The sequence below is a fragment of the Chanodichthys erythropterus genome, chromosome 10, assembly GCF_024489055.1.
Source record: "Chanodichthys erythropterus isolate Z2021 chromosome 10, ASM2448905v1, whole genome shotgun sequence".
Lineage (NCBI taxonomy): Eukaryota > Metazoa > Chordata > Actinopteri > Cypriniformes > Xenocyprididae > Chanodichthys > Chanodichthys erythropterus.
Window position 1 is genome coordinate 17,571,842 of NC_090230.1, and position 25,104 is coordinate 17,596,945.

At 35.9% G+C, this 25,104-nt stretch overlaps 1 protein-coding gene across 2 annotated transcripts; it reads left to right on the forward strand.

Annotated features, from left to right (window-relative positions):
• Window positions 1-1,993: 1,993 nt before the first annotated feature.
• On the forward strand, window positions 1,994-24,349 carry ccdc50a (coiled-coil domain containing 50a). 2 transcript variants are annotated; one of them, XM_067396330.1, is made up of 12 exons: window positions 1,994-2,260; window positions 10,715-10,777; window positions 13,025-13,154; window positions 15,785-15,875; window positions 16,138-16,237; window positions 18,747-19,592; window positions 19,871-19,995; window positions 20,083-20,127; window positions 20,226-20,330; window positions 21,294-21,388; window positions 21,473-21,579; window positions 21,669-24,349. In XM_067396330.1, exons 1-12 carry the CDS (start codon window positions 2,212-2,214, stop codon window positions 21,686-21,688), a joined length of 1,776 nt encoding a protein of 591 aa, XP_067252431.1. In that variant the 5' UTR covers window positions 1,994-2,211; the 3' UTR covers window positions 21,689-24,349. The 2 variants fall into 2 exon arrangements, with proteins under 2 accessions (XP_067252431.1, XP_067252433.1); XM_067396332.1 differs by lacking the exon at window positions 18,747-19,592.
• The last annotated feature ends 755 nt before the right edge of the window (window positions 24,350-25,104 follow it).

Genomic DNA, 25,104 nt, shown 5'->3' on the forward strand with positions numbered 1-25,104 from the left:
AGGGAAAAATAACTTGATTTTAAAATTTCATGGCATCAACACATCTCAAAAAAGTTGGGACAAGGCCATGTTTACCACTGTGTGGCATCCCCTCTTCTTTTTATAACAGTCTGCAAACGTCTGGGGACTGAGGAGACAAGTTGCTCAAGTTTAGGAATAGGAATGTTGTCCCATTCCTGTCGAATACAGGCTTCTAGTTGCTCAACTGTCTTGGGTCTTTTTTGTCACATCTTCCTCTTTATGATGCACCAAATGTTTTCTATGGGTGAAAGATCTGGACTGCAGGCTGGCCATTTCAGTACCCGGATCCTTCGAAGCAGCCATGATGTTGTAATTGATGCAGTGTGTGATCTGGCATTGTCATGTTGGAAAATGCAAGGTCTTCCCTGAAAGAGACGACGTCTGGATGGGAGCATATGTTGTTCTAGAACTTGGATATACCTTTCAGCATTGATGGTGCCTTTCCAGATGTGTAAGCTACCCGTGCCACACGCACTCATACAACCCCATACCATCAGAGATACAGGCTTCTGAACGGAGCTCTGATAACAACTTGGGTTGTCCTTGTCCTCTTTAGTCCGGATGACATGGCGTCCCAGTTTTCCAAAAAGAACTTCAAATTTTCAAGTTTTCCACTTTGCCACAGTCCATTTTAAATGAGCCTTGGCCCAGAGAAAATGCCTGCGCTTCTGGATCATGTTTAGATATGGCTTCTGTTTTGACCTATAGAGTTTTAGCCGCCAATGGAGAATGGCACAGTGGATTGTGTTCACCGACAATGTTTTCTGGAAGTATTCCTGAGCCCATGTTGTGATTTCCATTACAGTAGCATTCCTGTATGTGATGCAGTGCTGTCTAAGGGCCCGAAGATTACAGGCATCCAGTATGGTTTTCCGGCCTTGACCCTTACGCACAGAGATTGTTCCAGATTCTCTGAATCTTTGGATGATATTATGCACTGTAGATGATGATAACTTCAAACTCTTTGCAATTTTTCTCTGACAAACTCATTTCTGATATTGCTCTACTATTTTTTGCCACAGCACTGGGGGAATTGGTGATCCTCTGCCCATCTTGACTTCTGAGAGACACTGCCACTCTGAGAGGCTCTTTTTATACCCATTCATGTTGCCAATTGACCTCATAAGTTGCAAATTGGTCCTCCAGCTGTTCCTTATATGTACATTTAAAATGTTATGTACATTTCCGGCCTCTTATTCCTACCTGTCCCAACTTTTTTGGAATGTGTAGCTCTCATGAAATCCAAAATGAGCCAATATTTGGGCATGACATTTCAAAATGTCTCACCTTCAACATTTGATATGTTATATTTTATTCACAATAGAATATAGATAAGTTTATGAGATTTGTAAATGATTGCATTCCTTTTTTTATTCACAATTTGTACAGTGTCCCAAATTTTTTTGGAATCGGGTTTGTATATATATATGTGTGTGTGTGTGTGTGTGTGTGTGTATATGTATATGTACAACCAATATATATATATATATATATATATATATATATATATATATATATATATATATATATATATATATATATATATATATATATATATATATATATATATATGTTGGTCTGTATTACTCATACATAAGATTGTTGTAGTTTTATCATTTTAAAATTGTGGAAGCCTGATATCAAAGTGGCTGGCATATTTTCCAAAGCAACAGAGTGATTTATAACAATTTAAGACATTTGTAATCTTAGACTGTTTAGACTAAGCCTGAAATGTGACATATATTAAACTTAAATACCGTCCACAGCTGAGTGAGATTAAAAAATTTTTTTTTTTTTTTTTTTAATAAATTTAGCTAGTTCTGAGGTCTGCGCAGGTTCATTGGGTGTATTACGTTTGTTTGCTCGCGTGCGCGCGCGCGCTTCTCTGCGTGCCAGAATGTGAGCGCGTGCGTGCGTGCCATGTCCCGCCCTGCCATCCGTAGGAAACACACACTGCTCAGCTTTTCTTTAGTGTTTCGTGTGTGTGTGTGTGCGCGCGTGTGAGCTTATATTCATCTGCTGTGGGTACAGAGGGAGGGACGGACAGAAACCTCGGTTGGCGACAGAAACCAATCAGAGCGACACATTACCGAAGACATCGATCGGGATTTATTTATCTGACGGAAACCGCCATCAGTCTGTCAAACAATAACCTTCAGAAACCCCAGAGAAACATTAAGCGCCGACGACATGGCTGATTTTAGTATTGATCAGAACAACCTGCCTGGCGTAAAAGAGGGTGAGTGAAGATGAAGAAGATGATGGTGCGCGTGCCGAGGCATTGTGTTTTTCTGCGTTAAAATAAACAGGCGAATATGGCACGCGCTTGTCTCACGCAGAGAGAAACGCATTAAAACGCACGAGACGAGCGCGAGCTTAATACAGATGGCCGCTGATTCCTGCCATATGATTCAAAACTGCCAAAAACGATATTAATGATTACATTGTGTTGAATTATGAAGGTAAACTGATATTTTGACTGTCAGTAAATTGGTCCTCTTTTATAACACGTAGGCTACGGAAATATTTACCGAAATGAAAAGTCAAACAGAGGCATTGAATACTATCTGTACTGATTAGGCTGTGAGAAACACCTCTATTAAAATGACTAATATATAAAGGGAAAGCGATTACATTTGGGCCTGTTTTGCCTCAAATATCATCTAATAGATGGTGTAGAATGGCTAACATTAGCTTTAGTTGGTGTAAGTTAGTGTTTATTGGCGGTTAGTAGTGTGAATGCTGGCACATGTGTTGACAGATTGGAGCAGATTCAGCATGAAATCTTGTGCATACTGAAGATGACTGTGGTGCAACACAAGCTGTTGATGGCTGATCATGTTATTAAGGGAAAAGCTAGCTTTGCAGGATTTCAACCCACTAGTTTAAACCTCATTTGATGCTTAGGGAGGATTGGTGTGGTAGTATTTATTACAGACCTTTTAATTTTTGCCCCCAAGTCCTGTGTGTGATAGCTTTATCTGAGGTACAGATTCAGTAATTGATCTGAAAATGAAATACGCAGTAATTGGGGACAGAATGTTGGTTTCTAAACTTTCTTGTTATTTAATATATGATTTTAAGTGAAATACAGTCGATGAGGCCAACTACACAATTTTAAGATGTTTGAAAAAACGTTCAAAACAAACTACTTTTCATTCAGATTCAGTTATGGGTCTGAAACTGAAATCCAAAATTTAGTAAATGTAAGCTGATTGGGACCAAATGTTAGTTTCTAGATATTAATTCATAAAAAATAAAATATTTTAGCCTAAATACAGTCAAGAAGGTTAAATGCATCTTTGTACAGTGAAATTCCAATGGCGAAATGCACATTTTCTCATGCTGATTTTGAGTCAAGTTTGTTAAACTTTGAATACAAAAAATTGTCCTGTTGGCCATTAAAAAGTTTGGAAGTGACCTCTGAGTAGCCTAAGCTGTGCTTTATGCATTATTATTGATACCTTGTTTTCCCACAAATGTTTCACTAATGTGAAACAGGCCAATTCACAATTTTAAGACATTTGATGTTTAAAACAAATTACTCTTTATGCTTGATTAATTTTATGATGGATAATAGTTTATCAAACTTATATATAGTTTTCAAAACTACAAACACGATGTTGTGCCTCTAATGCTTTAAAAAAAAGCCATTAGACACCAAAGTGTCCCATATTTGTGGAAAGTGGCCATTAGTCTCTGCGTATGTATGAAATTAGTTGGTCACAAGAAGTGGAAGTTTTGTGAATCATTGAACCTATTGAGGATATTTAGTATTCAGATACAGGTTCGAAAGTCTATTGAAAGACTAGTGAAGTTGTTTTTGTCATTTGTTTCCAGTTATTACAATAATTTGAGTGTTTAACTGTTAAAATTTACAATAATTTCACATTGTCGTATTATTTGAAAGTGTATGCAAGTTTATGCAAAAGTGGATTTGGATATTTTCAACTTATTAACAGGATGAAGACGAACGACATACCACATTTCTCACTCATGGGTTTCTGTTTATTTTTCCTTGAAGAATGTCCTTGTGGTTTTCTGTTTTCAGTTGTTTCGTTCATGTGGATTCAGCATTTTGTTGTGTTGCAGCTGCTCTTTGCTCACGGAGGCAATGTTGGGGATGTTCGCCTGGAAAACTTGCAGGCTTACAAATTGCGCTGGTTTTGCTGCCTAGCTAAGATCTGTTGGGATGTGTTCAGCGTTGGTTTTGTGTTTGCTTTGGAGAACTTTCAGCTCTTCCTTGTGTAGCTGTTACTTGTTTGCCAGTCGCTGCTCGGGTGGTGCTTAGTAGTGCCTTGAGTATCATCATTCATAATTAATCAGACATTTTAATTGATGTCATACTGTTTGTGTCGCTTTAGGCTGTATTTATTGGATGCTTTAATATGGTGTCACATTCTCACATGTTTATTAAGCTACAAACAGTTTTTGGGGGGGTGGAAAAAAGTAATACTTTTATTCAGCAAGCATGCAATAAATTGATCAAAGGTGACATTTATAATGTTAAAAAAAATTATATTTCAAATAAATTCTTTTGGAACTTTATAATCATCAAAGAATCTTAAATGTAACACTGTTCCTACAAAATATTAAGCAGCTAATTAGCACAACTGTTTTCAACATTGATAATAATGTTTCTTAATCAAATCAGCATTTTAGACTGAATTCTGAAGGATCATGTGACACTGACGACTGGAGTAATGATGCTGAAAATTCAGCTTTGCATCAAAGGAATAAATTACATTCTAAAATATATTGAAATAGAAAACAATATATCAAATTGCAATAATACTTCACAATATTATGTTTTTTACTGTATTTTTGATCAAATAAATGCAGCCTTGGGGAGAATAAGAGACTAATTTCACAAACCACAAACATTTGAACAGTAGTTTATATACTTATATAAAATGTAAGTAAATTAATTCATTCAGTCATTCAATAAAAACATTGAGAGCAAAAGATATTTATCTCAGTTTGTTACTGTCCAAAATTTGTCAGATTAATCAACTTGGCCCATATATTGGTTTACCCAGTAGTATTTAACTGGATCAACTACTCCAGTTTTCATCATAACGGTGAGCCACGTAACCGCCATATAACCAGAGAGAGATTCCAGTGCAGGGTTTCCAGCACAGGTTCAGCAAATTAGCCAATGAAACCCTTTTATAGGATTAGTTCATCCAATAAAAGAAAAAAAAAAGGTCATCAATTACCCTCATGTCGTTCCAAACCCGTAAGACTTTCGTTCATCTTTGAAACACATTAAGATTTTTTTAATTTTTTTTTAATGAAACCTGAGAGATTTCTGTCCCTGAAGAGACTTGATTGCTTTATGTGATGAACAGATTGAATTTAGGCTTTTATTCACATATTGATCAGCGAACATAAACAGAAGCTAAACCGACTGAAACATGAGGACAAACCTGAATGAACCTTACTGGTGAAGAATGAACCTTACTGGTGAAGAATGAACCTAGGGCTGGGCGATATATCGAATGCTTTTGTCACACGCAATTCGTCAGTAAAGCCGGTTCCGATTGCCGCTAAATCGCCATCACCTGTTTTCAAATGAAGTGGCATTTAATAGACAGAGCTGTAGTTCACTGATAAGCCACGCAATATCGTGTTCAATATCGACGGCGATTCATATCGATATTGAACGCGATATTGTGTGGCTTATCAGTGATCTACGGCTCTGTCTATTAAATGCCGCTATATTTGAAAGCAGGTGATGGTAATTTAGCGGCAATCAGGGAACCGGCATTACTGACGAATTGCGCGTGACAAAAGCATTCGATATATCGCCCAGCCTTAAATGAACCTTACTGGTTCTCTCACGTCAAACGAACATGATTGAGCTTCTGTTTACACAACTAATGTGTGAGCTGATCAATGTTTATATGTGAATATAAGCCTAAATTCAATCTGTTCATCATATAAAGTGATCGAGTCTCTTCAGAAAATTTAAACTAAACCACTTTTTGAAGCGTCAAACGCCGAAATTACTCTGAACAATTTCTCACAGGAACTTTTTTTCCCCCCCAGACCTATTGCTAGCTGTGTTTCCATACTAGCCTTCTAAAGTACTGTGAAGATGGGCCGGTGACGTGGGACTGCGCACAACTTTCCAGTTACCGGTTGGATTTCGTTCTCCGCATATAAGCTTAATAAAGCCTGAACCTCATCGTCAGCCGATCTGTCGTATTTTTTAAATCCCATTGTTGATTTGAATAGCAAACAACTCTTACTGCATGCACCAACAGACTTTATAAATAATATTATTATTATTAATATAATAAAATGATAATAAATAAATGCTGCGTGGAGTGAACCAATCAACACTTTCAGTGCCCAAGTCCCACCCCTGAAAGTTCCGGAACTTTGAAAAAGTACTACCTAGCGATCAGGTACTTTCAGAGGGGGAGTTTTTACACGGAACTTCATTTAGACCCTGGTTCCTGTGGTCGAAACACACCGAGTACCACTCCAAAGTTCCTAGTTCTGGGGAAAATTCCTTCGGTGGAAATGCGGCTAAAGTGGCAGTTGCGTGGACTGTCTATGGAGTAGGCATGTGACGGTATAAAATTTTCCTGTTGCGATTAATTGAAGCTTTTATCACGGTATACGGTATTATCACGGTATTAAAATAAGTTTCAAAACCATTTTTGTCATAGTTTAACAGGTTTAAGAACTCTTTTTGCAATAAAACAAAAACAACTCTGACTGAAATTTTTAAACAGATTAAAATGCAAAAGAATTAGGCTATAAAGAACAACCGATAACACTTTACTCTATTTAATGCATTAACTAAGATTGAGCAACAGCTACATTTCTTACAGAAAGTGTTATTTTTTGTTAATGTTAGTTTAGAAACACAACTGATCATTGTTAGTTTTATCTCAGGTCCATTAAATAAGTTATTTTGATTTTAGTAATGTTATTAAACAGTAACTAAGAAATTAACATTAACTAAGAATAATTAATGCTTTATAAGTATTTTTCATTGTCAGTTTGGTAATAATGAATTAACATGTTAACTAAAGAAGCTGTATGTTTTACTGAACAGTAACAAATAATCAGAACTTTTTGTAATCATTAGGGCATGTTGTAGTCCAGATTAAAATATAAAAATGTTTAGGTTTGAAAATAAATATCCTTTTAAGTATTCAATATTTGGTGCTGTGATGAACAACGCTGAGATTACCAAAAAATGAATGGCTGTTTGAAGCATTTTAAAAACTTCACTAGCACAATTACTTTGTTTGCACGGTTTCCGTGGTAACCGCTGCACGCTGCTGTTCCATCAGCGCCCTCTGCTGTCAGAGAGTGAACGCCACTTTCATTCAGCTCGTCTCCTTTACTGGTTCCGCCATGTGCTTCTCATGCACGTTGGGATTGTTTACGTCTGAGTGCGTGTCCTTTTGACGCAGAATACAGCGGTGTTGTGCATTTTATACGATTGATGGGTAAAGTAAATTCTTAATTGCCTTATAAAAAATTATTAATTGGTAATAAATTATTTACGGTATTCTGAAGTTCCGACGATTACAATATCGTGCATATTCATTATTGCGATTTATCGCATTAGCGAATATCGGCACAAGTCTACTATGGAGGGACATAAATCTCTCAGGTTTTATTTAAAATATCTTCATTTGTGTTTCGAAGATGAACTTAAGTCTTAGGGGTTTGGAACAACAGAAATTGACCCTTCGCAAAGACCCGCCCCCTTAGTTAACTCCTGACTGTTTTGTCTGACAAAATGGCAGATTCGGAGTTCTGATTGGTTAGATCGCTTGTCAATCAAACTCCCGGCGAACGACGGAAATTTTGGATGATCTAAACCTTTAAATAGTCTCCATGCATATGGAGATGAAGCCCATAGTAGATTCACAGTCAGCACCAAGATGAGGTCAATAGAGACTTCCTTATGTTAAATGTCACTCAGCCATTCTATAGGGCATTACGATGTCATAATAGTGCTTCACCAACCAGTAGAATGTAGAGTCTTGGTTCCGCATTTAGCGCTATGAATATCCTATATTCTCAGTTCCGCAGCGTTTTTGTTCAGGATGCCACTAAAGTTGCTAATCAGCAGCAGATGGATGACATCTTTAATCAGAAATCTGCAGCAGTGGCTTAATCTTATCCTCTTTCCCTGTCTCGCCCAAGCTAAGTGTACAAACCCAGACTGATGTGAAAATCACTAGGTAAATTAGAATTGCGTGAATTGTTTTTCACGTCAAAATTAAATTTGTCGCTAAATTCACTCACAACTGTAGCACGCTGTCTGATTATGGTGTGAAACTGGGTGCGTGTGTTTGGTTATATTAATTACGCTCAATTCCCAGAAACAGTAATGCTGTTTTCCTTGCAGACTGAAATGCAAAAGTTGCTTTTATCTGATTCGGGTTATCGGCGCATCTATTAGAGGCTTGAGGGAGTGTTTTTTTTTTTTTTTTTTAATCCGTCACAAATTACGTACACGATTTCATCGCTTCACCTGCGTTATGATCCGTGTCTCGATAGCTTGGAGGCTGCCAGGTGCAGAATCAAGCCTGTATAAAACATAAAAATGCAGATAAGAGCATGTTAAAGGGCGGATGTGGAAGACATGGTTTCAGTTTCTCAAGATATATTTATAACTGAGGTGATAATGGTCTGTTGCACTGCAGTTTCAGACCCCTCATATGACCATTTCCACAGAATTTTTTATTTCCCTTTTTGCATGATAGATGATAGATGTATTTGAAATATTAATATATATTTAATATAAAATATAATATAAAGTTGTATTAAAAAAAAAAAGGTTTTACTGGGAGAACTGTAAGAATTTGTCAAATAATACAGTAAACTGAACTAAACGATTCTATATAGTTGTTATTGTAACGTAGACGTTTATTTGTATATTGAGGCATGTTTTTATTTTATTTTTGCTAGGAATATCCATCACTGCTCATATGGCATTAAAAATAAATGTATTTGAAATATTACCTACCATTTAAAATTTTGAAAACTGTAAGATTGTTTTAAAATGTTTTTGAAAAAAAAAGTACCTTAGGGCTGTGACACGCCAAGCCGATGGTTGGCTGTCGGTCAGTGTGTCTCGGGCTAGTTTTTGTGGTTTCTTCCACATGTTGGCTCTAGTCAGGCCCCCATTGGTGACATGAAAGTGAGCAAAGAAGTCAAGATGGTGCAGACAGAAGGTTGTTATAGTTTTACATCATTCCAATACACAACACAATCCACAACATGGAACAACATGAGCCACCTGGAATGAAGAAAGTGATCAGCATGATTGATATTCAGAATGGTAAGCAAGCGCTGCTTTGTTTATGGTTTGTACATCTGCAGTCTTAATTTCGGTTTCCCATTTTGAATGATGAATATAGACTATCGATACCTGCTGACATACAGTTATTTCCTTACATGCAAGTGTTAAACGCACATGCTTTTTAACTGTCAGCTCTTTGCACCAGTCTACCCAGATGCAGCCAACTCAGAGCGATAACAGTCGGCTTTCTTCGTCTTTTGGCTTTCTTTGACGTTGACTTGATGTGTCACGGGTCTTTGTTCACCAAGGTTGCATTTATTTGGTGAAAAATACAGTAAAAACAGCTTTTCTGTGTGAATATCTTTTAAAATGTAATATATTCCTGTGATCAAAGCTGATTTTCAGCATCGTTACTCCAGTCTTCAGTGTCACATGATCCTTCAGAAATCATTCTAATATGATTATTTGATGCTCAGTAAATATTTCTGATTATCAATGTTGAAAAACAGTTGTGCTGCTTTATATTTTTTGTGGAAACATGATAGTTGGGATTCTTTGGTGAATAACAAGTTCAATGAATAATATTTTGGCCTATTTGAAATAAAATGTTTAGGGATGCACTGATGTATTGGCCAATAATCGGCATCGGCCGATAAAAGCAATTATATTCACTATCGGCCATAAACAGCCGATAATCAGGGCTGATATTATATCCTGTCAGTCAAAAGGGGGCGGAAAAAATGTCATATTGCAACTCATGCTGAGAGTGAAGAAAATATCTCTTGGGTTGAACTTAGGCTCTTGTTTACTGTTAATTCTATATGTGAGTTTGAATAAATTTGTCATGAAGACCAGTGTTTATGTAAAAACTACCTTATTTGCAACAGCGTTGTATACAAACATTTCAATTTTTATTTGAGTGATTTCTTTTATAAATAATTAGCAGTTGAATATAATAATTTGGGCTTTTTTTTATTTTAACCTAAAATATTATAGTAAAGTACCAAATGAGAGGGTTCCCTGTATCGTTACAGCATTCGTTGGGAGAGATATTTTATTCCCATTAAGAAATTCTAGTTATCAATATTCGTATCGCTATCGGTGAGTATCAGTGCATCTCTAATCTTTTACTGTCAATTTCGATCAGTTTAATGCATCCTTGCTGAATAAAAGTATTAATTTCTTATAAAACTAAAATCTCACTGACCCTAAACTTTTGAACGGTAGTGTAAATCCAGTACTAACTCGAACTTTGTTTTACATTCAGATGAATGCCATAACAATGTGTGAGACGGTGTTTACCTAAACCTGTTATCCTGAGGTTTGCATTGTGAACTTCCTGCATAGACTGAAACTATGACGTAACTCTAACAGTAAATAATCAGATTTCCATCTCTTTTTGTCCGTTTGCAGTGTGCCGGGACTTTGCCGTGCTAGAAGATCACTGTCTAGCCCACAATCTTCAGGAACAGGAAAGTAAGTCCCATCATAAACCTGTACTTTTTTCATTTAAATGAACGTTACTGCATGGACGGTTATGACCTGTGTTCCTAAAGCTGTTTGTTGTCAATAAATGAGTCATTCAAAGACTTCACGGGTTTTCCCATCCTTTTGAGAGAGCACGCAACATTACAGTAGAACTTACTATCTTCCTTTTTGCTGCAATGTGGGTTTTACATCTTCACCACAGATCACATTTCATTATATGTATATTATTAGCACTTGTTTGTGAGAAAGATGTTATACGTGTCCGATGGCAATTGAAAATCACTCTCGGAGCTCTTGAGGACACAGTAAAGGACATAGACAAAACATGGAAGGCTTTAAGAAAAAGCATCTAATTTGACATCCTGCAGCTGTGCTTGTGAACGACTGCATCATTGCAAGCACAATCAAATCAAAAGGAAGTTCCTCTTCCAGGAAGAGTCAGTTTCTGTCATAGAAAAAAAAAATATAGAAAGTTTGAAGCTGCAAAAAAAAAAAAAATTGCCGTTTCTGTTTCCCGAAAATACATTGCAGTTTCTTTCAACTGTATGGTTTTGGAAAGAAAGATCTGAAAACTCCCTCTTTTAGATTTGATATGTGGGCAGGTGTTAGAAACACAAGTTCACTCTTGTGAAATTCAGTTATTAAAAAGTCTCCAAAAGACAAATTCATATTTCTGTGTGATCTGCTGTATCAATACAATAAATTAACCCTTTAGAAGGTCCTTAAAAAAGGATGAGACATTATTTTCTCTTCAGTAAAGCAGTTATTTTAGTTTTTTTATATATTATTATAGTATTTCTTCATATTTTGCATCAGCATTTTTATTTCAGTTTTAGTAATTTTAGCCTATTTCAACTTTTTTTTTTCCAGCTTTTTTTAAATTATTTTATTTCAGTTCGTTGCCAAGGCAACATTTTTAATTAAGCTGAATTTTATTATGTAATATTTATATTATTTGAATTAATGGTTTTAATAGTTTTAGTTAACAATAACACTGTAGTAGAGCTTTTTTATGATTGAAGAAAGCAGCTTCTTTGACCATCAACAGGCCTAACCTTTCATCACATCAACTTTGTTTAGTCTCACCGGCAGAACCGTCCCTGCTGAAAGAATTTCGGTGAATGAAAGCCAGAGAAGGGCTCGTTCTCTTTTTGCAATGTTCAAATAGCTCCTTGTAAAAAATGTTGCTGGCTTGACTGACTTGAGCTATATCTATCACACAAATGTTTCAATGGCTTTTTTTTTCTTTCTGGTTCTCTTTCTTAAATATAGCGTGTGCTCACAGTCACAGGATCAATAAAAAGTGTTCAGACTTTGGGAGATGATGCACTATGTCGGCTAGAATTGCGTCAATGTCTACGATTTACTGCCTTGTCGATGCAGCACATTGACTCGGCCTTGAAATGGCAACTGGTTTGTTGTTACCACTCAAATTGCCATTTCAGAGCTTGTGCTCTGTTAAAAAATAAAATAAAATAAAAAAATATATGATGTAACATGGTCACTAAAAGTTTTGTCTTTTTAATTATCAATCCACAGTCATATTTTACAAAATTGCAAAAAATCTTTTTGTTTTTATTATTATTTTTACATTAGTTTTTTTTCACTGAATTTGATTTTTTTTTAATGCAAAAAATGGTCATGCTTTTATTATTTTAATTTTTTGCATTAGTTGTTTTCGCTGAATTACTTTTAAATGTAATATTACTTTAAATGTAATATTGTATATTAATAATGTAATAATCTGACTAAACAGAATATTAAGTAAACATTAATTCAGTGATTATTTGTCTTGAGTAATGCTTTTGTTTTAATTAATATTATTAAAAAATTAACTGTATAATAAAAAATGAGTCAATTATTTTGACGTAATATTCTGTTTAGTCACAAAACATTTATTATAATATGTGTTAGTAATAAAATAATTATTAAATTACTATAAAAATTAGTTATTTTATTATATTACATTTCATTTCATTATTATTATTAAATAATAAACAATATGAAAATTCAAATCTCATTTAATGATTTAATAATGATTTTTTTAATTAATTTGTAAAATAAATTGGTGTAAATATCAGTCTTGCATGAAAATGCTTTTTCTCAACCAATCATATGCTTCAGATTTAAGATATCTTATTCTTTTCTGTCATTTTACTTCATTAGACGGTGTGAAGTGATTCTTCTCTAGTGTCTGTTTCATCTAAAAAGGTTTCTCCTCTTTGACTCTTCCAGTCGAGAGCCACCTGGCCTCGAACGTCCACAAGAGCCGTCTGGTGCAGCAGGACCTGCAGGTGGCCAAACGTCTGCAGGAGGAAGAGGACCTGCGGGCCAAAGCCGAGAGCCAGAGACAGCATCGCCGCATGTGAGTGACCTGAAGCGTGAACGCTATGAAAAGACTATACGAGACCAGAAAGATGCTGATCATGTAGAGCTTAAAGGTCAGACTGTACTGTGCCTGTTGTGAACTTGAACTTGATGTGAAGAGGAAGGTCATTCTTTTTTCTGACCTTCCCAAACTCTCAGCAGTAGACGTCTGATATCAGATGCCTCGTTGCTTCTTGTTTTTGCTGTCTGTTGAGATAAGTAGGTGTACTGTAAGTGGGAGTGGATGACATCACAGACATAAGCCTGAGTGTTATCAGTCCTTAATAACTCATGTTGTTTAAAGTTGTCTCCACTTTACACACCGATTGTAATACAGAAACATAATATGCGGAGTTTAGTTTGGCGTGTGTCTGGACACGAAGGCCTTGTCGTCTCATAGTACGCTGGTGCAGTAAATAGTTTTGACTTCTGCTCATGCCACATGCGGATAAAGTGTTCCTTCCTGCTGGGAGACGTCTCAAGGCCTCTGAGCTGATAGTATCATCAGAGTTTGAGCGTGGCAGAGCGAGAGAGCGATGAGCCTGAGGGGACACTCATTCCACAGCTCAGACATTGCAGTAGAAGATATTATGTATTTTAGTCTGTCGGTTTATTACAAACATACTCCATTTAAGCTCAGTAAGACTTTAATTAGAGTCAGCAAAGACACATCAAATTGATCAACAGTGACAGCAACGACATTTATAATGTTACTAGATAATAAATGCTGTTCTTTTGAGCTTTCTGTTCATTGAAATGCCTGAATAAACACTATCATGGTTTCCACAGAAATATTAAGCGGCACAACGGTCAACAAATAATAATCTGAAATGTTTGAGCAGCAAATTGGCACATTAGAATGATTTCTGAAGGATCATGTGACACTGAAGACTGGAGTAATGACAAAGACTATAGAATAACACAAGACGTGTCACTCATATTGTTTTGAATGGGAGAAAGTGTAACGCGCAATATGGTGGAATAAGTCCCGCCTTCTAAAGCCAAGAGCCAATCGCCGACTGGTAAAGTCATTCCGTCACTTCAGCGGCCGTTAGAATCACCGGTTTCTATAGAAACAGTCAGACGCGCGCCTCCGAAGAGACGCGCATTTAGGTCTGCGCATTAGCTTGATCCAGCCTGAAAAAAATAGTTTTTATGTCATGATTCGAGCGTTTAAACTAAATTTATGAGTCGGTTGTTGTTAGATTTCATTGGTGATTTCAAATATCAAATTTAATCGTAAGGTTTACGAACATTTTTGGAGAATCTGATGTTTCCCCTTTCAAAGAGATAGGAGCTGCAGGATGCCCGAGAGGCGTTTCAAAGATGGCCGCCGAGTGAAATGACTTGTCTTAAAGGGACTTTGGTATAGCTCAACTAACGCAATCATTATAAATTTGTTTAAACAGCAAAACACATCCACTTTCACATATTTGACAATCAGAATATCAGATATTTAATGTTATAGTTAACAAATTAGTGAATATTTTGAATAAAAAAGGAAAACTGAAAAAAAAGCAGATCATCAGTCATACAGCGCTGCGGTGTGTGACATGACAAGCAATGACGCGTCACCATGGAAACAATAAAGTGATACGTTCTAAATAACGGTCGCCTTGAAAAACTCACGCTGGGGGGTCAGCCAGAACATTTTAAACTTACATTTTAAACTCAAATGTGGCTTCGAGTCAAACTAATTACATTAACTAGGTTGTAATGGGATTGCTTTACTAATTACTCTCTGAACGGTAATCACATTACTGATTACTTGTGAATTAACCTCCCAAACTTGTCTAAATCTTTACCAGCACAGTACAAGATAGACACCAGATTGTCATGTCAGTTCTTTATGATCAGATGCATTTTAACAATTTATTACAAAAACATTTTGTCTTCTGTTTGTGTGGAGCTGTATTATTATTATTATTATTATTATTATTGATAATTTTAATCATCATCATATGACATATTTAAATATTAGCAAATGTTTTGTTTATAATGTTGTTATTCCTGTTCTACCCCTGTGCAGTATTTACAAAACATTAAAGGAAATTTACATTTTATTCAGTATTGTTGTTAACTAAAACTATTTAAAATAATTTACTGTAATTGAAATTAAGCTGAAATAAAATACATAATCATTAGATGAAAAACTTTGTAGTTGAGAAAGTTGAAGTACTAAAATTGGTAAAACTAAAACTGAAATAAAAATAAAGCTAATTAGATGTATTTAAAAAAATTCCTAATACATGTGACAAAAGGACACTACAAAATTACTAAAAAAAATTAAAATGAAAGCTAATTAAACACATTAATAATCACTACAATAGTTTATAAATAATACTAAAATAACACTGGTTTTATTGTATTATTCCAAGTTTATTGTGAATAAATGACTTCTTAATCATTAAAAAAATTTTATGATGGTTATTCAGCTAAAATGTATTATGGTGACAGTGCTAGCAAATAATAGAAACATGTTTCTTTGTAACTCATTACACCCAATGCTATAAACTGGTCTTCCAAGAACAATTTCTTCTTAGACACAGGAAGTGAAAGCCATGGTGGCTGATGTGAGAACCTCACAGGGTGTAAACTCGAGTGTTTTCTTTCTCTCTGTCCTGTCAGGGAACGCATCGACATTGAAATGGCTCAGGAGATTCAAGAACAACTAGTCCGGCAGGCTGAACAACAGAGGCAGCAGGAAGAGAAAGATGAGGTGAGAGCAGGCCGCCTTCCAGACATTCACAACATTCACACACTCGGGTTGTGTTGGTCATCGGTATGTCATTGATTTAGCCACGCCCACAGCAGTCACGTTACTTTGTGTTTTTAACACTTCAGAACACATGCTCATGTTCTGTGTGTGTTATTCATCAGTAAGGCATAGACGTAACCACACCCATGTTTGTTACATCATTGCTATTGTCATTGCAACATCCCCCCACTCATTCTGAATGTGTTTATATGCATTCAACTAGGCCATTGCCCGTAAGCTGCAGGAGCGAGAGATGAAAGAAGAGAGAAAACGGCAAAAACAGTTGGAAGCAAACTTTGAAGAGGAGTACTATGAAGACAAAGGTGTGTAGAGCGCCCCCTGGGGGAAGGTGCGCAGTCGAGCAAAGATGAGGTTTGGAGAAGAGAATATGTGTGTTCAGATCAGTAAACACATTTGACTGCTGGAGAATCTGCATTTGCAGGGTTTTCTGCATGACTGTTCGCTGAATCTACAGTTCCGTATCATATATTTTACCACAGTACTGAGTTTGAAATCTGTGCCCTTTTATGGCAGCCAGTAAATGCAATACAATAAACAAAAACAGACACCACGTCTTCATTAGTTGCGCACAACCGCAAACGTGCAACGCAACTAGTAACACAACTAGTAAAGTCTGATTCGTAAACAAATGACTCTTTCTTGCAGTGAATCAGTCAAGACTCACAAGTTATTGTTCTGACGCACTGTTAATTGAAACTATTTAAAACATTTATTGAAAAGCTTTGAATAAGCTGAAATAACGTAAATATTAGATGAAAATGTGAACTAACAAAAATTTTGAAATGAAAATTTAGAATTTTGCTTTTGCAGCTAACTGAATTAGGTACTGAAATTACTAAGTGAAATAAATAAATTTAAACCATTCAGAAATATAAAAAAAACTATTAAAAATGACGAGCGCATAACAAAATCACTAAAAATTCAACTATAAATGAACTTAAAATAAATAAAATAAGCTAATTCAAAATGTTAATATAAAGTATAATGGTTTATAAATAATACTACAATAACTTTGGTTTTGGGTGTATTAATTGCTGAATCTGTTACTGAATTACTGAAAATGTAAGTACTAAAAAGACTAAAACCTAAAAAAAAAAAATAATAATGCTGAAAAGATACATTAAAAAAGTAATAAACATGAAAAGAGAAATACTAAAAAAATTAAACTAAAATAAACTTAATTATAAAAACAAATCTAATTGAAAATATTAATAAAATTTTATAATAGTATATAAATAATAATAAAATAACACTGGTTCTGGATGAATGAATTGCTCAGTACGGTTTATAAATTACACACACACATATAAATAAATAAATAAATAATAATTAAAAAAATATATATATATACGTGTATATATACAGTATATGTTATATATATATAATTACACATATATGTAATATATCACACACATATATGTATGTGTGTGTGTGTGTTACAAAAAATAAAATACAAACAAAAAATAATTTTAATGGTTACAAAAATATAAATTAATTGTTTATTTTTGTAGTTCTAATGTGTAATATTTTAAGCATGTTACAAAATATTAAAATGTTAAAAATACTAAAAATAAAATATTAGCTACATACAAAACAAAACTTTTTTTCCCTATGACCAATTATGGGAGTCAGCTAAAAGTAGGACATTGAAGTTTTGACATTCCTGTGCAAATTTTGATGTCCGTTGCTCTTTCCTGTTTCAGTTGGTTTGGAGGCACTCGGATGCTTTAGGAAGCAATTATAGTAATGAACACACTTCATGCATTTCAAACCCCAAAAGCACTTCAGATACTTTCATCTGTTTGTTGAGAAGTTCAACAAAATGTCAAATAAATTGACCATATGTTAGTGTGCAACTTGTGTTTGTTTAATAAACATTAGGGATCCGTGGGAAGCTCAGATCTAAAACGGCACCAGCAGACCATGTTGCATTCGTAATGGGTAACCATTTAGTGACTAATGCTACCAAACTGGACATGCAAGTTGTTCGTGTCAACACTGCATCTGTTAACCCTACCCGCCCTGCAAGGCTGCCCCTGCGTGCCAGTGTTTGCGTTCAAACGGTTTGCTTTCACATGTTATGTAATCATTCTCTCGTGCAATCATATCGATGTGTTTAGGGCCTGTTTGCCTGGGTCTGTTTGCATCATTAAACACTCATTCAAATCTTTCATTCATAGGTGCTTAATGAAGAGTGCGTTTCACCAAAACCCCCTAATGTTGTTGTTGTTCTGTGCATAAGGACGCTGCTATGATAAGCACAGATTAGCACCTGCCTACTGGGCACAACAGAAAAGATTTATTTGTGCTGGAGTATCTTTAGCTCTCTGTCGCTCCCTATCGCACCGTGTGACATCATAGCTAAGCTCTGTTCTCACACTACGATGCAAACAATTAGGCCTGTGCTGCATTTGTGCAGTGTATGGGGAGTATGGGATTTACCGAGAACCATTACACCCCTAATAAAACATTGAGTTTACAAAAATAGCGTTTCAGTTTTTTTGGCTATGGCATGTATGAAGGGTTTGGTACTACTTGTCAGCAATAGCATTGACCATTTTACTTCCTGCTTTATCCAGAGTGAACTAACCCTTGACTATTGCATGTTTGGCAGAGTTAATTTTGGACCATGGCTGTAGCTTCCTCATTTTGAAGTCTTGGTACTACTTGTCAGCAATTGCCTTATTTAACATTTTTCTTCCTGCATTATCCAGAGTGAACTAACCCTTGTGTACTAACCCGGTTAAGTTTTATTTCCCTCCTTGTTCTGCACTCCACCTATTCCCTTACCTTCCACTCACTTTCACGCAGCCTCCAAGAACCTCCCGCACAATCCAGACTTGCAAGAACCGAATCCCCATTCCACTTCTCCAGGTTACAGAAAAGAGAAGCATCACAACTACAATCAGATTCTTTCCCCGTACAACTCTCCTGAGCCAGACAGAAAAAGATTACCCAATACCCATAGTCGTTATCCAGAATATGAGCCCGTTGAACTTGGCCGATCTAAGCATTCAGAGATTCCAAGCAAGGGAAGGATCCTTGAGTACTACTCACCTGAGCGACGACCGAAGTACCCGGAAAATTACTCGAAAGAGAGAAACAGACCTCTCGATCTTGATTACACAGAACCTCGTAGAAAAAAGAAGCAAGATCAATGGGGCGACCTTGAGCCTGTGGTGCGGCGGAAGGAGAAACCTCCCAGGGATTACTCTGCCGGCCAGGACAGGGTTTGGGACAACGAGAGAATCCGGGATCGAGAACGAGAAAGGGATGGACAGAGATCCAAGGACAGGCCAAGAGATCGAAACCGGACAAGAAGTCAAGAAAGACTGTTTAGCGGAGATGTCAAGCAGGTTGACAGGGGTAGAAACATGGACAGGGAGATGGACAGAAATGGCTATGGACACGGTAGCAGAGATAGACAAAGAGAACGAGGCAGAGATGGGAATAGAGTGAGGCACAAAAGCAGAGAGCAAGAACTGGACAATTACAGTCCCATCCCAACTAGAGGATTGTCAGAAGACAGCCTGGAGTGGGTGGATCTCAAGAGCAGGCCGAGGCTCCCCTCAGGCCCTAATGAGGTGTTTGAGGAGCCCACTCTCAGAGGCCCATCAAATGAGGGCCGGTCTCCTGGCCATTCACCCAGAGAGAGAGGTATGGACCTGGGTCCATGTGTTTGATTAAACCTGCTTGGACTTTGCAGTGCCATCTGGTGGTGGGAGTGCTGTCAAGGCATACTCTGATTTCCTTTTTCTTGTGCATTGGTGATTGTGGTTTGTGGGAATCTTGCATTTTTTGAAACCTGCATTTTTTTGATCATGCCTTCTCAGTCCCCAAATAAAAATTTCTTCTTGGGCTACTTTGCAAATAAATTATGAGTGTAGCTCTGTAGTGCTGTCTTTGGGCTCATATTCTCTAATGCCCCCTTGCAGGCCGGAAGGTTCGAGGAGAGTATGGCATGAAGGAAGCAACGCACGGATTAGCCCACTTAGACCTACAAGACCAGGAGCTCAAAGACATGGAGGTGGCACGCAAGCTACAGGAAGAAGAGATTAAGGTATCTTGAGTGAATCTTTCTCGGTGCTTATAATTATTGGAGATTTGTAATAAAAAAAAAAAAGTAACTACATATCTTTTTTTACAGGCGAGTCAAATGGAGAAACGAGCTGCTCAAGTTGCTCAAGATGAGGTACAGCATGTTGTTTTTTTTGTTTTTTTTTGTGCAAAGTCATCTCCAGACCTAATTATTTTGTGTGTTTTATAATTCATTTTTTAATGCATTTTAAGGAATTAGCCCGACGGCTATTGGAGGAAGAGAAAAGGGAGTATAAGAGATCGAAAGAGAAGGAGAAACAAGCGATAGAGAGAAGACGACCCGAGTTGGAATACAAGGTAAGCAGCATCCATTCCAACTTAAAGACCTTATGTCCTGAATGCTGATTGGTCAATATAACATTCCAGCCATGCTCAACCCTTTAAAACTAATTTTATTTTTTATCGTATGGTCTATTGATACAATTTTTTTTAAAAGTGTGTGTGTATATATAATGTATCAAATAAATTAATCAATATTGTTATTACATGAACATATCTAAATGATTATGAAATATATATCGTTATTTTTTTAATATAAAAATCAGTATTATTAAATGCATCATATGTAAAAAAAATTACATATTCTTGTATTTATACAGTCAAACCAATATTTATTCAGACACCTTGAACATTTCATTCATTAATACAGTTTATTCACTATAGTTTAAAAAATTGGTAATAAAATATGACAAGATCTCAGAGTTAAACTGTGTGAGAAAAAATTAATCTTAATTATGTCTGGTAACACTTGAGCAAAACATGGTCAGGTCAAAGTGTCTGAATAGTTTTTGGTCCCAAATTTTACTGGTAGTCCCCTGTTTGGTATAATATAACACAGTTTACTTTATTTTGCTATCCTCACTTACATAAATGAACTATAGTGTCCTGCACCCACTAGTAAAAATATATCAAAAATGTCTGAATAATTTTGGTTTTGACTGTGTATGTGTGTGTATATATTATACACACAAGTTCATTAAAAACGTAAATATCTACTTTAAGCTGTTTTAATAAACAATTGTCTGTATTGAATATTTAAATGTTAAATGTATATAAAATATTTTTAATATACATTATTAATATTTAAATACACAACAAATTATTTACTTAATAATTGATGTAGAGGTGTTTGCAAGCCATGTATAGGGTTAAACGGACAATATAGTAAATGCTGATGAAATCCACAATATTCCATGTGGGCCTGATAACGTGGACCCTGTCGACACTACTGACATGCTCTCTTCTGCTCTGTCATATTAGCCAGTACAAGAAGATGTAGTACGACCACGAATGCGAGAAGAGGTGCGTAGCAGAGAGGACGAGTACCAGAGAGCACGGAACCACAAACCTGTGAGGTACTACATCTCGAATTCATTTACACATTTGCGCTGTCAAAAGTCCTACAGGAGTCTCATGTTTCTCTCGGTTCTGCGTTCCAGGCCTCCCCCTCCTACACAGCACTACGAGAACATAAACCCTAGCTATGCTTATGTGGAGAGCCCGTACTCCCCTCGCCCTCCATCAAGACCAGAGGCGGCGTACAAAGGTTCACACTGCACTAATGCACTTGAGGTATCACGCTTCAAATTCGATTGACTTTTTTAATACGCCCATCTTTATCTTCTCCTCTTTTAGGTGCCTACTACAGACAGTGACCATAAGCCTCCACTGCTGTCCCATCATGAGTCCGTTCGGCCCTTTACTTTGTGAATCAATAGAGGAAGTTATTCTGAAACTACTTTGAGTTCATGAGGCTTTCGGCAGAAGCTACTGACACTTTAATTTAATTTTTCCTCCAAGTCTCTCGGCTCATCACATCAGATGAGCCGTTGTCGTCTCTTCGTGTTGTGAATGAGTCTTTTACCCTGGAGTTATCAACTACTGGGCGACAGGGGTGGTTCCTGTTTGCTTCTCATGTTCTTGTCTCATTGTGGATGACTGGACAGGAAGGGATCTACTGCACAGCTCTTTTGAATATCCCTTTTCTTTTCATCCCTCTTGGCATCTATATTCAAGCCTGGTCTTGATTCCATGTTGCATTGCCAATCAGGATAGAGCATTTTTTATTTAATTTAATGGAAAACATATGCTTGAATTGTGCTATATATTTATTTTGAGAGGATATATTTTATTTTTTAATTCGTATTATATTGTTTTACCCCTATCCGAAGAGACTGTTAGCATAAACCGAAGTGATCAAATTTCTGGAGAACTATTTAATGCAAAATTCCAGCCCTGCTCTAACACATCTGAACATCTTAATCAGGTTCAGTCTTCAAACCAATTAAATATTAAGGTGAGGTCGTCAGTGCTTCTTCATTTGCCCTCCATATCATTTGTGAGAAACTCCATCACGCACACTGTCGGCTCACGTACAGCTAGGGTTCGAGACGCTCGGCCTTCGGGTGCCTTTGTTATAATGATATTTCCTGCAGTGTCTATAGCGATTATCTCATCTACTTTGTAGGTGCTGCTAATATGCTCCAATGTTCAAATGCATGCTTGGCTGAATGTGAACTCTATGGGGTCTATATGAATCATGTCGTCCGGAAACAAAAAAAATACAAAAAAAAAAAAGGGCAAAAAAAACCTCTCTACTTCTAATTTTTTTTATTTTTATATATTTTTATTTATAATTCAATAAAAATACAAGTTTTAAGGCATGTGGTAGCATTGCTGTTGGCACAGATATAAACAGTTTTCTTGCTTGCATCATCATGTGCAATTCATGTTAATATCTCAGTGTTCATATTTACAGTGCTTTGCATTTAATGGCAAACTTACTTTAAGCAGGGACATTAAAAACTGACCAGCAAACAGATCAAAGCAGCAAACAAGTGTGACTATGGCAACGTTTATCTGGCACTTTCCACAAATAGTGTATGAAATGGGGCTTGAAACTCTTTAAAAAAAATGTTTTGTGGGGTTTTGTTTGTCTGTTTTATCAATGAAAAGACGAACCTCCAGTAGTTTTTTTTTTTTTTTTTACTTGTTTGTTTTTCTGCAAAGGATCAATGAAAAGATGATACCTTCAGAAGTTTTGCTTTGTTTTTTTTTTGTTTGTTTTTTTGTTTAGCAGTTTAAACAAACGTGCCACCACAGTTTAGGACTTGTGTATATTATACACACACTCATTAACTGCTAATCTTGTTGCAAGTTTAGCTCTAATCTCTCATTCAGTTAGAGCAGGCTAGTTTGGGACCAAATGTTGCATTTTTGGTCATTAAAATAGGTTTAACAGTATTATGTTGATGTGATATATCATACAAAATAATACTAGTTGTGTGGAAAATACTTTTGGCTCTCTGTTAAGAATATGGGATTTGTGCATATATTTCAGAGAAAAAGACCAATTTTGTACCCTATTCGTGGAAAGTGCTATTCAGGGCATTCTTTTTTCCTTACTGATCAATTATTGCTTACATTCCATATCCCTGTCAAAATGTGTTCTAAAGGAATTATATTCTGCTGCGCTTTTGGGAACGGGAATATGATTGTGCGGGCTACATGTAGCATTCTGTACAGATCCAACTTAAGACAGCAGCTACTTTTGTATCGCATTAGTGCCTCTTTAAGACCAGTGTTCGATCGCTAGTGCTGAACGCTCTCATGTTAATATCTTAAAAATGACAATATGCTAGTTTGTGTTGGTGCATTCCAATGAAAGGCATGGCCTGAAATGTGTCCAATAAACTTTTAGGGAAAATATCTTATGTTGCCATCCATGTGGCTATAGGCTTACAAGGTGATTAAGAACATTTTCTGTAAATTGTATTACTGAATCAGTTTTGAATCACTTTATGTGTGTGTGTTTTAGTGATGAATGTGCATATATAACTCTCTCTTTCAGTGCTGTGTCAATCTAGCGCAAATCACAGTGCGCTGTAGTATTTGAAAAGAACATTTTATGTTACAGTTCTGATACTAATTGGCTGGATTGGCCTGTGCCAAATGTTCAACATTCAGGGATTTCAAAAAGTATTGCTGTAAAACTGACAATATCTGTTTGATCTGGGGTAAAAAAAATTCTGGTTTACAAAAGTTGTGCAAACTGAACTTTTCACACCTGTTATGCCACTGTAAATGTTCGTGTATGTGTGTGACTGAGTGACAGACTTTAGAATTTTTCACTCAATGTATGGAGAAGAAGTTCATGCCAGTTTCTTTTACAATCAGCTGGTGCTGGAAACGTTTTGTGACCGGCGAAAGTGTTTGTATCTTGCACATTCTCATAGCTTCCACTGGCCAACTGTAAATACCAAATAAATTACTTTTAAAGGGTATGTTTGTGTCATTGAAGTATTTGAAATCCAACACATCTGATTCAAATAAACAACAGTCTCCTGGTTATAACCTGACCGAAGGTCTTGTATGTCTATTCAGTAAGATTTTTTTTTTGTTTTTATTTTTATATATATAATATATAAGCACTTTAATAAAAAAATAAAATCTATTTTAAATAATGCTGTCAAATCGATTAATCACATCTAACAAAAGTTAGTATGCATACTGTGTGTGTATATATTTTATATATATATATATATATATATATATATATCTGGAAATCCAGTTTTGTTTTAAATCGAGGAGTTGTTAGTAAATATTTTGAAAACTGATATGACCAGGTTGTATATACGAGATGCCGAATTGGACATTCAAGACTCGCTCATTCATATTTATTGAAGGGGGAAGAGAAACTGGTCTGTGATTTGTGTAAGAATTTCACGAGTGTAAAACATATTTTAATAGAATGTCCTATTTTAAATAATATTAGACAACGGTTTTATACAGAGAACACATTAATGGACATTTTTAAAAAGGTTTCTCCTGGAGTAATTTTAGAATTTGTCAAATATTCAATTGAAATATTCTATGTAATTGTTATTATTATTAATGTAGTTGTTATTGGTATATATGCCTGATTTTGTATAGTGATTAAGACAAAATTGTTAAATTATAAGTGATACTGCCGATTGCCATGAATATAGCCATTGCTGCCGATATGGCATTAAATCATAAATCTGTATCTCTGGACCACAAAACCAGTCATAAGTCGCACGGGTATATTTGT

What these genes read in the sequence shown, in the direction of transcription:
- ccdc50a (XM_067396330.1), top strand. Translation starts at nt 2,212, where the DNA reads ATGGCTGATTTTAGTATTGATCAGAACAACCTGCCTGGCGTAAAAGAG. An exon ending in CCATTCACCCAGAGAGAGAG is followed by an intron (nt 19,593 to 19,870) that starts GTATGGACCTGG and finishes GCCCCCTTGCAG; the next exon opens with GCCGGAAGGTTCGAGGAGAG. An exon ending in GACCCGAGTTGGAATACAAG is followed by an intron (nt 20,331 to 21,293) that starts GTAAGCAGCATC and finishes CTGTCATATTAG; the next exon opens with CCAGTACAAGAAGATGTAGT.